The 17,728-nt window shown below is 36.1% G+C and overlaps 1 protein-coding gene across 3 annotated transcripts in view; it reads right to left on the bottom strand.

Annotated features, from left to right (window-relative positions):
- The window catches only part of ZFPM2 (zinc finger protein, FOG family member 2), a 458,582-nt gene that overhangs the window by 334,044 nt on the left and 106,810 nt on the right, over positions 1-17,728 (bottom strand). For 2 of the 3 annotated variants that reach the window (XM_045982074.1, XM_045982067.1), the window contains one exon: positions 5,819-5,920. The exons of the other annotated variant lie outside the window; for it this stretch is intronic. In XM_045982074.1, the coding sequence (XP_045838030.1) occupies positions 5,819-5,920 (102 nt within the window). The remainder of the gene's footprint in view (positions 1-5,818; positions 5,921-17,728) is intronic. 3 annotated transcript variants of the gene reach the window in all.

The following is a 17,728-nucleotide window of genomic DNA, read 5'->3' on the forward strand; positions in this document are numbered from 1 at the left end:
CAGAGTAATACACAGTCATTCTACGATTTCCTCCGCTTCTCACAATATTCTTCTTACTGTCAGACTATATCTATGGTTAACTATGTTTCATAGGTTTCTGTTAATTTACTTCAAATGGCATTTCCCAGATCTTATATCTACCACATTTTCCCAATCAAAAAGGAAACGAAATCAGAACTGTAATCTCCAAGCCCTTCTTTGGACTGGTAAAGGGGGGGGGGACCCTGTATCATTAGTGTGTGCTTCTATCTTCCAGCTACCATTCCACTTTGTGCAAAACACTCCCATCTTCTCCGTTTGACGCACAAAGCAGAACCAAGCCCAACATCTGCATGTACCCTTCACATTGAACAGCAGCTGAACGAGGCAATTTACTGATAGATTTTGGGATCAATTTGTAGTGCAGATTCAACAAGTGCACGCATCTGATTTTATGCTAGACATTTCCTGGAAAATTTACTTACATTAAAATTTCTTTAATGGAACCACATTTTAAGTCCAGCTGAACAGAGCACAGCTACTATAATCCCATGGTGATGTTACAGAGTGAAATTATTGCGCAAAGTTAATTCGCTACACAGATGTTAAATGAGGGCTTAACATCTGTAAGGCATTGTCATGGATCTTAGGGCACAAAGACTGAAATGATACTAAAAATAATAAGAGCGATTTATTGAGCATTATGAAGATCTGAACCTCAGGTTTTCCCCAGAAAATCTCATGAAATGAGGTAGTGATTATTATTTGCCCCACTTTATAAACGAAGAAACTGAGGCTCAGAGAGTTATTAACTTAACTCAAAGTCACACAATTCATAAGTGACGGGGCCAAGATATAAAGGGAAGGAATATTTTTGGTCTTTTCCGTGCATTATAATTATACTGCCCCAAAATAATTTACCTCTGACAGAAACTCAGATTTCAACTTAACAATCTAGGAGCAAGTCACGCTGTTCTGGAATGCATAATACAAAAACAATTCCGCATTCTATTCCAGTAATTCATCAAATCATCGATACAAGGTGTGATTTCCTACTTTATTATTATTGAATCACTTCAAGTGCTTAACATGTAAAGACCAAAAATAAAAGTGCATGCTTGGGGCGCCTGGGTGGCTCAGTGGGTTAAAGCCTCTGCCTTCGGGACGACGCCTGGGTGGCTCAGTTGGTTAAGCGGCTGCCTTCGGCTCAGGTCATGATCCCAGCATCCTGGGATTGAGTCCCACATCGGGTTCCTTGCTCAGCAGGGAGCCTGCTTTGCCCTCTGCCTCTGCCTTCCACTCTGCCTTCCACTCTGCCTTCCACCTGTGCTCACTCGCTCTCTCTCTCTCTCTCTCTCTGACTAATAAATAAATAAAATCTTTAAAAAAAAAAAAAGAAAGAAAAAAAAAGAAAGGAAAAAAAAAAAAAAAGCCTCTGCCTTCGGCTCAGGTCATGATCCCAGGGTTCTGGGATCAAGCCCCACGTCCGGCTCTCTCAGCAGGAGGCTTGCTTCCTCCTTCTCTCTCTGCCTGTCTCTGCCTGCTTGTGATCTCTGTCTGTCAAATAAATAAATAAATCTTTAAAAAAAAAAGTGCATGCTTATCTTGATAAGTCCATGAGAAAGAATCTAAGTGACTACTCACTCAAAATTTTGTATCTGTGCGAATTTGTATTAATACGTCTTACCTGGGGGTATATGTACTTATTTGCACAATTTGAATAATGTGATTTATTCATTTACTAAAGCTCTTGTATACTTCAGTTATTGTGACTGTAAGCCAAATGGTAAACTTAGGTATGTTCAATATTAAACCAGAGAAATCAGACTATTTACTATTTCCAGGTGCAAAAAGAAGTAACTATGTTTTTAATAATGTAAACTAGAAAGCTTACATCAACTCCAGATTCCTACAGTTGATGTAAGATGTGATTTTTAAGGTGCTCATTTCATAAAGGTGAAGAATGTATTTACCGTGATTTATCTGAATTCTCTCCCCGACGTCTCCCTCTACACCTAAATACAGAAGTCAGCATTTCAGACTTCAGCCATGGATTGTGGTTCTAAAGATTTCTTAAGCTAGAGAGCCAGAGATGTAAACACTATTTTCAAAATGAGGCCAGCGTTCTAATTGCAGGAGAGGTTCTAGTGTGAGGGAAGGCTCTTAACATCTAGCAAATCCCAAGCTCTCCCAAACTATCGCTAGATACTTTCTATATACCATCTTTCAAATTTCATCTACATAACAAAGTTTCAAAGTAGTTAATATTCTTCCCATTTTAAAGATAAGCAAACTGAGGTCCTGGCCGTTTAATATGCTTGAGATCACAAGACTGGTAAGTGTCAGAGTGAGAACTCATACACAGATCTGACTCTAAAAAGTTTTTCAGTTTCTTCTGTAGTTTGCAGCATTAGGTTCTCATGCTTAATTATTGATTTCATCAGTGACAATCCATGAATCATTTTGAAAGATTGAAGAAGAGAAAGCGCATCAAAAAGGGAAATGCCTTTGGACTTCCCCCTACACTTTCCACAATTATTACTGCACGATAACTATTTATTGAATAATTAAATTATAGGACTATTGGTAAACTGAAGTGCTTTCGAGGGGATAAAAGAAAAGAAGGGGTATTTACTTTAAAAAGAGACAGAAATGAAATACAGGCAAATGCAGAGGAAGAGGGAGTAGACACCAAGTAACATATCACTTTGATCCCAAGCAAGGTAATAGCACGGTGAATTTTTTAAGAGCAAAAAAGGAAAGTAAAACTTGAAAACAGTTGTGTGAAATACTGAAATAATGAGATAAGGACTTTTACATTGGCCTGAACTCTATTAGCTTAGTGTGGCCCTAACTTTCCCTTCAAACAGCGAAAGATTCATAAGAACTTGAAGAATATTTAAGTAAGAGTCACAACTATTTAAACATTAAAAAATTTCACCATAGAAATGTTTGCAAATGTAAGATAATTTTTCTAAAAAGATTATTTAGGTTCTGCCTAATCATAAGAGTTACAAAGGTGTGAGCAATTACTAAATGTACCTTTTAGCTGGATAACATGTAAGGGGAAACAATGGGCACCAGGGGATTTGCGTTTGATAAAAATGGAACACTTCAAACAAGAGTTGATTCATTACTGAATTGAGCCATCAAGAAAGGTTGTGGAGTCGTCTTCAATCAAACTCTTTCAAACTCTTTAAAAATAAGATAAATCCTGATCCATCCTAAATGAAGTCAGCTCTCTGCCTCAAATTCTTTAGATAATTTCCTGGTCTTTTGATTCTGTTCTATTTTTATTTAGAGAAAGCTATCTATCTTAGAGTGACTATCAGGACTGGGTGGGAAGACTTTAAAATTAGGGGAATCTTGAAATCACGCCTAATAACCTCATGCCTTCACCCATCATCTGTGGTTAAATTCAAAACTAGATGTTTCGTATTTTTTAAAATTGTATCAGATATATTACTGGACTTTAAAAAAAATGCTAAGAATTTTAAATAGGTTTCCTTCAAGGCTCAAAAATTCCAAAGCCATAATAATAAAGAGTAGAATTTTATGTGTATGATCTGATTTAGTTCCCACAAAATCCCTAAGAAGTGTGAATGCTATTTTCTACATTTTACAAATGAGGATATAGGAACAGGGAGAGTAAACAATTTGCCAAAAATCACTCAGCAGAGTGACAAATCCAGAATTTGAAGTTAAACCTTTAGAACAGAGTACTCAATTTCTAACATGTTGGGAAACTGTCACTAAAATTTGGACAATTTTCTCTCCTTGATACAGTTGGAAAGTACCAACAATGTTTCGCTAATAATAAAAATTGGGGTAAAATGTTTATATAATCATTATTTATGCAATAGCAGAAGTATCCCTAAGCTTTGTCCTGACTGAAGGAAACTAATGAAATTTCTACCTTAAAAAATAAACATCCAACAGATATTCCTTTGTTATGAAACAACCCCATTAATTCGGGGGTTTCAAAATCATGAAAACCCCTTTTACTGTAAAGTATCTCTAGGGAAAAACCTGTGATAATTTTACAACATACAGAAAAAGAACTTTCTTAAAGGCGCACCTGCTTAGAGACCTACATTTTTTCTTTAAAGTTTTTACATAGTTTCATGTGCCACAGAAAAAAGCATAAACATCTTCATGATAACAGCTAAACAAAAATTTCATTAAATCAGACACATAAACTAAATTTAACTCAACAGTGAAAAATCTCATCCTGAATGATACAACATTCTTCACCTAGCTCCTCCTCTCTGTTTCTCTTTCTGTAAGCTAATAGTGCCTGCCAGTTTATTTCTGGAAATGATTCCTGAAAAAGGTGGCATTGATTGTGCACTATGTGTTTAATAATTTACCACCTTCTGAGTTTGCTTACTTACTCCCAAGTTGCAGGGAATACTATGGACCCCAGCCCCAAGGAAAGAAAAAAACCTCCCCCTCCAAGTTTACTCTATTGAGAGCAGCCAGAACTCACACTTTGCAAGCAGGCATATCCAAAAGGCCATCTAACCTAATATTAAATGCAAAAACTCTTCTAAGTAGCATATACATACTTAATTCCATGAATAAAGAACCATACCGTATAAACTTCATCCACCCTTTTTAAATTAAATGTAATCTACAAGAAAAAAAAAGTTTTCCAAAGATTTTTTTTTTCTTTAATTAAAGGAGTTCTTCCCTACATGGAGAAGACAGAAACATTACGCAATAATGTGAAAATACCAGAAGGCTCCATCTTCTTTCAAAGTCCTAAAAGGTGGTATTATGGTACTTTAAATATAAAACATTTTGATCCAAAATCTTGTAGAACCATTATGCTATAGTATACAGAATCCAAACATTTGTGTGTATCATGAATAACATTAGAAATGACATCATAATAATCAGCTATACTGCATCTTCATTTTTGTTTGCATTATATTTTCCAGCTGCTGATTTCAGAAAATTACCACTGGAGTTCCTCTCTTCTTCACGCACAGCAGAGAGCAATTTGCAAAGTCATGCAAGGGTGAAAATGTGATTGAAATATAGGGATCTTTCTTAATGAAAAATGTTACCGCTTTAGAAATTATGGCTAAAACTATTTCAAAAACTTGCTTCTATCTTTTAAGCCCTATGACATAATAGTCTCCATTTATAAATATACCATCCAGTTGTAAATTACTTGGCATCAAATATAAAGGTTTTTTTTCCAACTGAGTTCTTATGAACTGTACATATATCCATGAAATAATATTGGTGTTTAGGAGTATTTTGATCATTTTTTGTGTTTCCCAAAATGGTTCAATGTCAGTATTCTTAAAATCAAATTTAATTGTCATTCATAAAAATGAAAATGTTGTCAAAACCTTGAATCAGATGGGAGTATCTGTTGATATTGTCTAAACTTCTAATACAAATTGAGATTTAGTCTATGATTTACAACATGACTAAATTGAAAGTATTTCTTTATAGTATTATTATCTGCTTAAAAGTTTAAGAAGCATTCTTAATTTGAATGTAGATATAGCATAAAGATTTCTTAAAAAAAATAAAAGCAAGGAGGATGAACTAATTCTTAGATGACTATGAAATTTAAAAAAAAGACGGAGATTTCAAGCAGAAGTAACACTGGTTTTTATAGTTTAACAAAAAGATAAAAATCTTCTTTAAATAATGATATTTATTTAAACTGCTACGATAACCTTAGTACACACACACACACACACACACACACACAAGCTGAGATTGTAAGAGTTTTACAACCTAATTAAAATTTAAAGGAAAAAAAAGTGAATTCCTGATAGTAGCAACAGATGGTTGAATTTTAAGTTTTCTGTCCTACCTGGACCATCCCAGTCGTCTGTCTCAACTCCAGGCTGGCCTGGCTTTTCTGACTGTGTGTCCCCATCTGATTCTGCCGTTTCCTGGACTCCTTCATCATCACCTGGAAAACACCAACACACAGAGAGAAGGGGAAGTAATTAAAGCTCTCTATTTGACATTTAGATCCTGGCAAAGGGATGTCCTTAGCATTTGTCTAAGTATATGTTTGCTACATGTAGTTGTCCTTATATAGATAAAATGCCCATGATTTATCATTTTCATATCTACTATGGCTTTACAATTAAGAAAATCAACATTAGTCATCAATAAATGAATAAATAAAATTAACTGTTATAAACAAGAACTTCTTATAGAGGTTTTATTTTTATTAATATTATATATAAAGAAGAAAATTAAAAAGCAGTATGTAATGACTATACTGTTCTCAATACAGAAAAATTTAGCTCCCATATTTCCAAATAATAATTTTTATAAAGGCAAGACACAGCAAAACAGAAACAATTCAAGGCTTAGGGTAAGACCTATTTTTGTGTTGGGTTGAATGCAGATATTTTGAAGCTTCCCCCCAGCTTTAAACTTGCTAAAACTTCATTGTATTTTTTAAAATGGATATAAAAAGGCCATATTAAATGATTAGCATTATGTGCTGTATAAGATAAGCCAGTGACTCAAGTCTTCACAATGCAAGAAGTGATAAAGCTACACTTGTTCTTTTCTTTTCTTTCCTTCCCTTCTTTTCTTTTTCTTTCTTTCTTTCTTTCTTTTTTTTTTTTTTTTTTTTTTGAGAGAGAGAAAGGGAGAGAGCATGGCTGGGGGGGGTGGTGGTGCGGAAAGCAAACAGAGAGGGAGAGAGAATCTTAAGCAGGCTCCATGCCCAGCACAAACCCCATTGCAAGTTCAATGCAGGGCCAGATCTCATGACTTGAGCTGAAATCAAGCGTTGGATGCTTAACTGACTGAGCCACCCAAGCTATACTTGTTCCTGATAAGAGTAACTAGTTCACAGAGTTTCATGTCTTCATTTCCACATAAGAAAAGAAAATGTAATATATCTGAGCAAAAGTACAGTCATGGCAAAGAAGATACATTAACAGTGCAATTGCATTTTGTAAGTCAAAAGTCTAATTTATAAGTACCTTCACTTTAAGTGATAAAGTAACTGCTTTATAGGAAAGTAATCCATGGTCACAACGTACACAGAAACATATTCCATAATATAGCTACTATCAATGATCACAGAGATCAGAACACAGAATACAAGAAAATGTGATGCCAGAGATAAAAAGACTGCATACCAAAAACGTGGCAACTAAACCTTGAATCTAATAATGCCTAAATTTTTAAAATTAAATTGCTTGCCCTTCTAGACTTTCTCTGAAGTATTCAGTTCACTATTTTCCACATAGTTGCCCAAATCTATAATAGTACTTAACTCTTTATATGATTATACCAAAAAAAAAAAATCCACTGAATTCTTAAAATCTTTACAAGTAACCTAGAAATTACAAAATCTTCAGGAAACTATTATTATTACAATTGACATTAATGTGATGTTGATGAATTTTGAACTTTAAACTCCATACATTTTTTATTCATTTCTATACACAGCTTCACAAAATGAATCATCTTAAAAAGTGGAATAAAAGTAGAGAGCATGCAGAAGCCAGTGACAGCCCCACTGCCCTAATTTCCATAACAGAGGATCATTGGCTCTGGTGGGTGCGGGGGGGGGGGGGGGGGTAACAAAGAATTAAGCAAACCCCACACCACCAAGCCCCAAGTCTGGAATTGAAGGATCTTTGAAGGTTGAGTTCTCTCTTCTTTTCAGGATGATCACCAAGAATAGCAATGAAATTCTTTCCATAAAAAAATAGATACTGAGTATCTACCCTGTTTAAGGAACTGCAATAGGTATAGAAAGATATATATGGAAAAATGCAATACCTTTTTGGAAGTAGTATAAAAATGATTTAAGAAAGTAAATTCACAAATAATGAGAGTGCAAGACAAGGTCCAATTGCCGTAAGAAAGGTACAAAAGCTCAGGAGTAAGATAAGAGTTTTAATCTGTGTTCCTTTTTGCAGGTCACACAGAACAACATAGACACATCAGCCAATTATCTTATAAGATCAGTGGGAGAGTTCTGCTCTTACTTCTCCGACACAAAGAGGGATGGTTCTCAGCCTGCATAAAAAAGTAGGCTCTACTGTCTTCTAATATTCTCAAATACCGTGAACCCTGAGCTAACTAGGTGCTGTTCAGCTGAACACAGCCCGTCCTGGCCCCTGTCTAGTGAGCCCCTTCCCCTGAGCCCAGGTTGTACCAGTCATTAAACACTTTAAAGAGTATCCCTGCGTATGTAAGTATTGAACTAATGCCTTGCACGTAGCAGAATGGCATAACTGGAATGATAAGGTATTACCTTTGGCAGAGAACCCTGACACTTCTATGAGCTGTTTTTTCTCTGCTTGCCCCTTCCTGTTCACCTCAACTGACTCCCCCCGCCCCTGCCCCATGTTCTACTTGGTACTTTGTGCTCCGTGGAGGCGGGATTCTGTGGACCTCATCACTGGGGCTGCTTTGTTCTGATTTCTGGATGGGTTCAGTCAATGGAAGGCACTGATACGATCAGAGGGTCCGAGGGCAGGAAGAGAGAAGACAGGTCTGTATTCCTCAACTGCATGCTGTTTGATGGTCTCCGCTTGTGAGCAATGGCGGCGTTGTACCATCAGCACTCTTGGGAATGGGCCCCTGTTTCTCCCACGTTCCCGCATCACTGTGACCTCCCCTGACTCTTCACATCAATCACATCAAGAGGGCTAACAGCTTCCCCCTCTTTCCAGCCCCTGGGTGCTTCCCGTTCCTTGCTGGTTTTGTCCCCTTAACTCTAGCCACATCTTGTATGCTGTCCTTTCACCAAACTCTCTTTGGCAAAACCTACTGACCAAGTTATCGGTTTCTTTCTGGGGCTCTTCCTGAAGTCTTCCATTTCTTCCCAAGCTCCTTATACTATTACGTTTGTGGCTTTTGTCCAGTCATGGCTTATACAATAATTTGTAGTAAACATTCTTTAAATAGGCTCACTTTTTATAACACATAAACATATTTTTACAGCAAAACTTATCATTGCTAGAAAAGAAAAATCAGTATTAGATGCTTATAATAGAAGGCAATAATAAAATAAATACAATAAAATAAAGGTAACATTACTAACTTCTCCATATTCTGCTCTATAGACTCTGAGTCTCTGGTTTCATTTCCCTGTAACAGAAAGGAAAAGTAACAAGTGAAACTATTTAAGTCACAGCAATGGAAAGATGAAACATTCTCACTGATACACAAAAAATAGAAACTTGAAAACTTTCTCACCAATTGATTCAATGCTCCCTAATGCAATAATCAGTAGAACACCTTAACCTTCTTGAGTACCCCCACAGGATACTGAGTTAATTTGGGGAGATATGACCTTTATGACACTTCATTCTTCATGGACACTAGAAACCACACTAATCTCTGCCAGCTACTCTAGCAAGCTTTTGATTGCATTTCCACTTCTGAGTGCAGGTTTAACTCAGGACAATAATGCAGGGAAGCTCATAAAGGAAAATATCCTCCCCAATAGTGAAACGTAGAGAATGCAACCTATAATTATAAACTTTTCTCATGTCTTATGAATCTTCAAACAAGGAGGGGACTCTGGAGATGATCTAAGCGAAATTAGAGAAATTTACTGACTACAATATGGATGCACACACCGGATCAGTAACTTATGTTTGATCTTATCGCTACCATATTTATATCCACATAAGGCACTTTTCCTGAACCTTCTCATGCTTGAGCACTAAGTGCTTCCCAGTCATCACAGGGTGAGTGATGGAAGCAGGTTTCGGTAGATGTCCTTTCCTCAACAAGAAGAAAGTAGGATTATGGGAGAGCATGAAGGGGCATCATAAAATTCACCAAAAACAGCGGTTTATTCAAGGTTAGGAATGAAATTTGAGTCTTTTCTCGCCTTTGCCATGCCACACTCCCACTAGCTGAGTACAGAGCTGTGCACAACTGAAATCGCCGAACAATCCTAAAGCAACACATACTGAAGCAAGCATGAGACATGCTGTTAAAAATTACATACCCAAGATAGTAAAATTCTGGGCAGAACCACTTGGAGAACTTAAGTTTTATATTCAGTTACTGACTATACCACTCTGATGGTCACACAAAGGAGTAAATCTTTCTGAATTCTACTATTACATTTAAATGTTGGAAACATGTGATGCCATGCACAATTTAATCAATCATTAACATTTATAATGCATATTTTTGAAGATACAGTGAAAGATATACTTTCTCTTAAGGACCATGTAATCTAGTAAAGGAGCTAGGTAATATGCATAAGAGAAGTAACCACTGATGAAAACCTACAATCAAAGTAGTCCATGAATAATTCCAAATGAAAACACACAATACAGAAATTCAGAAACCAGAAGCATAAAATGACATTGGCCATGGAGAAGCTTGTATAATTAATTCCATAGTTCTTCATACTGAAGGCAGTGAAAAGCATTTAAGGTATTGAGGTAGTGGCTGAAATGATCACATGACACAAATACAGTAACCAACATATATTTATTGAATTTCTATGAACACATTTTGTCAGACATCTGGTCTTTGAGTTCTCCCTTACTCATTCCATAACAACACTCTAACCCATGGCTCAGACATTCTTGCCCAAAATTTTTGAGAGACTATAGTTAAGTCTACTTTGCAATATTTTTTAAGGCAAATTACATATTTAGAAGGAAAAATAATGAGAAATATACTGGGAAATAGGTATGTTTGGAAGACTATATTACAGAATAATCACAATAACCACAAAAATTAAAAGTTAAAAGAATCCAGTGGAATCTACAAATGTTCATCTTTATTGAACAGAGATGATATAAACCATTCTTTATTAATGCATTAAATTAACTTTTGAGTTCCAGGCACTATGCTGAACACCAACAACACACACACACACACAAAGATGGTTCCTTTTCTAATATAATTTACAGACTAAAACAGAGACAGATTAATAGATCACAATCTCATGCAGCAAATACTTTGATGGGAGCAGTCCAACATATGACAGGAGCCCATAGGAATGACACCTAACCCAGACTTGGTGCAGTAGAAGTTCCTGGAGGAAGAACCCAATAAAGATCTCTGAAATTTTGGAGACATGACCTTAGATAAACCTGAATTCTGTAAGCTGAATGCCCTGAGGCTCCATGATTAAAAACCATTTCTCAGATTTAAAAATGAAAGACATCACCCCCCAAAAATACCATATAAAAAATTATAGTAATTAAGTTGCTGCACAGGAAAAATGGTGGTGAAACTAAAGACATTTCAATGAGGCAAAAGTAGAATCCATGCAAAATTTTAAGATGCTAAGCGAAATGGTTTTGAGAAATGCTACTGTGTGATGATTAAATGAATCAAGTCCTTTCTTTTATTCAGTCTAGGCTAAACTTACGCAGGATCATCCTCATATACTATCTATTGGGAAACGAAAATAGCAGGGTGACTACTAATCTCAGCAGATCCTTGATGCACAGAGAAATTTGGTAAATCACTCAAAATGAAAATATAATTCAGCCTATTAGGGGCTTGATTGAGCTAGTAATTTCATATAATAAAATACTTTCATTAAATGTCACTTAACTGCCAAAATGGAACTATAGAGCTTAGATTTCAACTTGCACCAACATCTGGAGCAATACACAGTATTGATAATCCTGATTCATGGAACAATTTGCTCTAATTTGTTTCATTATGCAGCACGTATAATTAGAACTACTGAAAATAAATATTGTAGGGTATTTAGTTAAAGAAACACTGTAAAGATAGTTGATTGTATACAATTAACCGCTCCAAAGAAATTACATTTTGCAACTGTTTTAAGCTATTTTAAAACTGGGTAAATGTGCAGTATATATCACATTAATAAAAATAAATCTAAGAACAGAAGAACAGTTTAGAGCCCTTGACCGATCATTTAATCATATTTTCTTAAAGAAAAAAATTGCCAAAAGATGACCAAAATCCTTAGAATGTCATAGGAAGTGATACACTTGAGTGCAGAAAACTAAATGGGCTGAAATTAAATTTATAATCATCTCAACATCTACTATGTGCCACATACTAAAGTTATAAAGATGAATAAGGCAGAGAACATGTCCTCGGGCTTGGAGTCTACATTAAACCTAAACATGGCTACCATTTCTTGAGAACCACTTAGCACTACTAAATGCTTTATGAACATTGCTTCAGTTCTGCCTGTATGGTATACCTATATTTCAGAAGAGAAAGCCAAGAGGCAGAAATGTGAGAAGAAGCCCACACACGGCTAGTAGACCCAAGAACTGAAGCCACGTCAGTCTGACTCCGGCGACCATACTCCAAACCTAGCAGTACATCACAGTGATACCCTACCGAGTAACGAGCAACCAAGAGAGCTAGATGGGATCTGAGAGCTGCTTCTCCTCTCCACATCATAAGCCTTGTTTCTTCATTATGCTTACATATTAAAATGAAATGTTTGAGGATATAATATTTATAGGCATGATTTTTTTCTCAAGTATACTATTTGACTTAGAACTCTGTAAACCAACCACACATAGATGCTTAACCAATTACCATTGCTCACTGACGAGTGATAAAATTAGGTCTTGGTTTCATTCTTTTTACCATAACCTACTACAGTATCATTACATTTGCTAATTAATTGCCTTCGGCACATTATTTCTATTTCATAACTAAAATATGTCACATTTGTCAACTTTCAGACCCTTCATCTTCTAAGTTTATCTTGGGAAACTAACTCTCATTTTTATGGTAATGTTTTCATCCAATCCATTTTTAATCTTTTTACTAATGAAAAATGAAATGATTAAAAAATAATTTAATCGAATGTGAAATCTCTGAATTACTTTAAAGAAACACTGTTTCCGCGCCCCCCCCCCATTGGCACTTGCTTCGTCTCGTTCAATACATTAATTCTCACAGAAAATTTATAAACAGAACTTTATTTTGGTACTAATCCAGCTCCAGCTTCTTCTTGATTTGAATGGAAATGGCTTTACTGACTGTTGTTTTTTCTTCCTTCTCTCTGTTTTTTGATTCTTACATGTTTGAAATCAGTTCTCTAAGTAGCTTATGAAAAATGGCATGAATAATTAATAGCCAAGATAATAATGACAAGTTTGTTAAGATATTGCTTCAAAAGCTTTGTTGGTAGGAAGAGGAAAAGAAGAGAGAAAAGGATGCCAGGGAGAGAATTAAAGAAAGAGCAGGAATGCATCTGACATCTATTCATTCACTTGCTGAATTCTTTATTCACATACTTTTAAATAGAAATTTCAGTGTATTTTTAGCAAAGCACAAACACATTTAATGGGATAACCACTATACATATATATATATGGATATATATATATATATATATATATATATATATATATATATATATCCAGAGACCAATTCATAAAAAGATGAAACAGAATAAATGTCAAGCAGTAACAAAATCTATAATATTTCTAAAATTATGGCTATGGAGTTAATGGTTTTCCATTGCAAGATTAAACTCTTTTGTTGCTCTGTTAAAAGATATCATACATATTTTGTGGGCCCTTCCATTTCCCTTAGTCTAGTTTTCAGAATCAATGAGAGGCCTATAGCAGGAAATTGAAGGTGTTATTGAGCAAGAGAATACACAGCACAAATGACTCGGGGAAATGCACTCGAATATAGTCCTCCGAACACATGAAACAGAATCTTTAAATCCCGTATTCGGCATTGTTGGCAAGGTGGTAAAAGAGGTGTCTCTCCCTGCTGGGCAAAAATAATTTCATAAACACAAACCTCTTTTCACTCAACGTTAGACAATCCTGTATAAATTAAAGATTTGCCACGTTCTGAGAAAGCCACTTTTCCAGCACAAACAGCAGCAGTGTTTGCGAGCAGTCACACAAGAAAACAGCCCCTCTCAACCCTGCTCCTTTAATCCATGTAGTTCCTATCAATATTAACCTCTTATAGAAATTCTTGTACAATATAACTCTTGAACTTTCTTGACTAGGAGTGTTACTGCAGCTGTTAGTCATCCCTATAATGTGTTTTGCAATCAGCTAAATCATCAAAGTATTTTTTAACAATGAACAGTTCAGAACTGACACATCTACTTTCTTGTTCACACTGCTTATCAGAGAATAGATATCACATATGTTTTCCAGGTGCTTCCTATAGTTAGGATACCTTTACAGAAGCCGCTCATGAAAGATAAGGTCATAAAAGAGATGAAAAATGCGTGAGCTTCATACACTTATGGTTTTATCATCAGACAAGATAGCTTTGGTTAAAGGACTGTAACAGTCAAAAACAGAACACTCCAGCTTCATATTGAAGGGCGAGGACATTTAAATTTAAGATTCTGTTTTTGTTTGTTTTGCCTAATAGCCCCACGATATTGTTGGGCTTAAAATAACAGTTTGGTAATAGAGTAACCAAACAAAAGTGTCCTGATAGGTTAACTCTGCGTTGCCAAATTGCACCTATGGTTATATCACCGGATACACAAATAAAATTATGCAAATGTTTGCTATGTCTGCTAACACCTAAATCTAAGCATTTCAACCACCTGAAAAGAAAAGGTCCATTATGCTGTGGATCGCTGTAATGGTGTCTGACTCCAGTCTTCCTTTAACTTGCTACAAGTGTAAAAGAAAATGTAGGATTTTGCAATATTCTAGATAGTTATATTCCGTGGACAATTATTTTAAAAAACACACATGATTTCCTTAACCTATCTAATATGTCATTGCTTTGGCAATAACTTTTTTTTCATATTCCAGAATATGAGCAATTAAACAGATAAAAGAATAGAGACTGTATTTACTGGTCTATAAATTTTCAGATCCTGGATGAAGAAACAATTTTGGAGCAGCTGATGACAGTGGTCCAGAGCTAAGCCTGTTATTTTGAGAAGAAACTCAATCTCTACAGTTAATGGGTGACTACTGTAATTTGTGGTATTCTATTATAGCTAGTAAGAGGAAATTATTGAACATGCTGATGTTTATGGTACTTATATAAAAGTCACAAATAAAGTAGTAATAACTTAGGAAGACAGTATAGTGATTTATAAATTATTTCTATAGTTCTAATCCTAAATGCTTACCCTAGATGTAACTATCATCCTCCTTGTGAAAAGAGCTTTTCTCAACATTTAAGTTCACTAAAGATCTGGAGCATAAAGGAAATTTCCACATAAGATAAAATAAGGCACATTCTCAGCAGTCTATCATTCAAGAATTTTTCCTTTGCATTATTTCTCTCAATGGGCACTTGAAAGAGTCAATACATAAGCAAGGGCAGGAACATAAAAAACACCCCCCCCCCTTTACAAAGATGCTTCTAGAATGTGTATTTCAAAGTTTATATATTTAAGTATTTTTTCTTATTATCCTTTCCCCTTCTCCCTACTTCCTTCCCCACTGCCCTCCAAAACCCCTCACTGAAACAACTCTATTTCATTCAGAGGAGGATTCTATATAATTAAGGCATTTCTTGCTCCAAAGCAGAAAGTTATGCCTGATAATATATAAGTGAAGATACTCTGAACTGTAATCTATCTTTCACAGATCAGTTCTGTTATCAAGACACCACTATTCCTTCAGTTTGCTGACTTCATTCTTCAAGGTTCGAACCCAGCATTCATTGTAGGCACTCACCGTCTTCAACAACAACAAAAAGTAAAAGCAAATTTCACAGTCTCTGAAATGGTCTCTTCAATAAGCCAGCCCAATCCACAGAGAAAGATCAAGCCAGCTGAAGAAGGTAATATCTGGATACTGTTTTCCATGCAATCGTATTGTTTGTTCTTTCCTTTTTAACAAAATGATTCATCCTGAAGAGGTCTCTCCACTCTCATAATCCAAATTCATTTAAGACTATGATTCATAAGTAATTCCTCATTACCATAGTGTTCCATTACTGTAATAAAATTTACTGATTATAAATAGACTTTATTCAAGCCACACACCCAAAGTGCAAAAGCCCAATGGAGAGCACATATTCTGGGACAGCAGCTAACAACTTCAGTCCATATCTGAATGCCCTTTATCCAACATTAGTTCAAACACCCTAATGACGAGTGATTCTCAGAGCTCAAAATAGAGGATAACAATTTCTCTGGATGAAACTTATTTTTCCTATTGCCTGGCAATCAAAATCACACCTCGCCTCCATTTTTTCTCTCTACAATGGCTTCTGAGACTCTCAGATCTGCATTTAATGCTTCAGCTTTCAAGATACCTGTCTTCCTCTCATGCTTCTCATCATTTCTATCCTTCATCTTGGATCACGGCCATCTCTCTGACCCACACCTATCTCTCCGGGGTCAACTCACACCACTATCTCCATTGCCCTCTTTGCCTGTGCATAAGGCAGATGCTGTTCCGTCTGCCTGAAACACCATTACTTCTTTTCACCTACTTCATGCCTGTTCAGCGTTAGGCGGCAGCTCAAGTATTGGATTCTGAAGGACACTTTCTCTCACCTTCCTCACTACATCAAACCACCCTGTGCCACTTGTGTGATTACTTTATTAATGTCTGCCTCCCCACAATCATGTAAACTACAGGACAGCCAGGGACTTCCCTGTGTTTACTTACATGCTTAGCACAGCATGCCCCACAATGTCGGACATAGTGTATGTTCAATTAATGTTCATCAAACTGGATAAAGCATGCATTTAGAATGGACTGACAGCATAATGCTTTGAGTCATGAAGTAAAGACAAAGAAAAGCTATGCTCTTTGCATAAGTTTACTCTTCATAGTAACAGAACGTGGTGTTGGGCATGTGGACGCCTGGTCATAAAGACCACGTCTGCCAGCCTCCCCTTTAGTAAGGTGGACCACTCCTAAGACTAAGTTCTGGACAATGGGATGGAAGCAGGAGAGTTTTGAGGCAGCTTCCAGGAACCTAGTCTTAACAGCTGAATCTAATCCTGATGAAGTTTGCATATCTGAGCTAAAAAGGGGGGGGGGAAGTATTCTAGGTCATATTAGCCTCATCCCAACTCAGGTCCATATCTAATTTCTACCACGAGTCAGAGTCCCAAGTATGTTATCACAAGACCCATTTAGACTCTTTTTACCACAAGGTCTTCCCACACCACCTCCCCCCTCAGGGCCAGCAAGAGGTCCTTGGTTGCTGGTGATAACGCAGGAAAAATAGAGATAGTATCCACAGCACCGTCCAGATTTTTAGAAACGTGGGAGAATTTTTCCCCTCTCAGCTTTAATTTTTAACCCAGTAATTTCATGAGTATTTGTGGTCTCTATAGGCACAGGGTAACTTACCCTATGATGGTATAGATTTGGAATTCAGATACCCTAAATACCAAGACATTTAGGAATCTTTTTTCCCCAAAATTAGGAATTTGAAGCCAAACTTAACATTCTTGATCACTGCTATCTCCTAGAGCTCACTCATGTTGCCTAAAGGTACAAACAGGGGTTGATTTGGGCCTTCTGGAGCCCAAAGCTTATATACAATTTGGGAGGCACTCTTTAAAGGAAGAATAAAAATCCATAATTACAAAATCAGGTCAGGGACACGCAAGCAGTCTATGCAAGTGAGGAGTTCTGAAGCTACACTATTGAACTTTCTGATGTTCGTATACTATTTAATATCAAAATAGCTAAATAATCGCTCAATAAACTCAAAAAGGCAAATGAATATATCTAATATTGACTTGGCAACTTGAAGTTTAAAGATAAAATTCACATTTTTTAGTAGATTTTCAAAATTTGTTCCTTTACTTAGTGATCTGGTTCTTAGGGCTACCTTAGAAGTTCTC

The sequence above is a fragment of the Meles meles genome, chromosome 1 (assembly GCF_922984935.1).
Source record: "Meles meles chromosome 1, mMelMel3.1 paternal haplotype, whole genome shotgun sequence".
Taxonomy (NCBI): Eukaryota; Metazoa; Chordata; class Mammalia; order Carnivora; family Mustelidae; genus Meles; species Meles meles.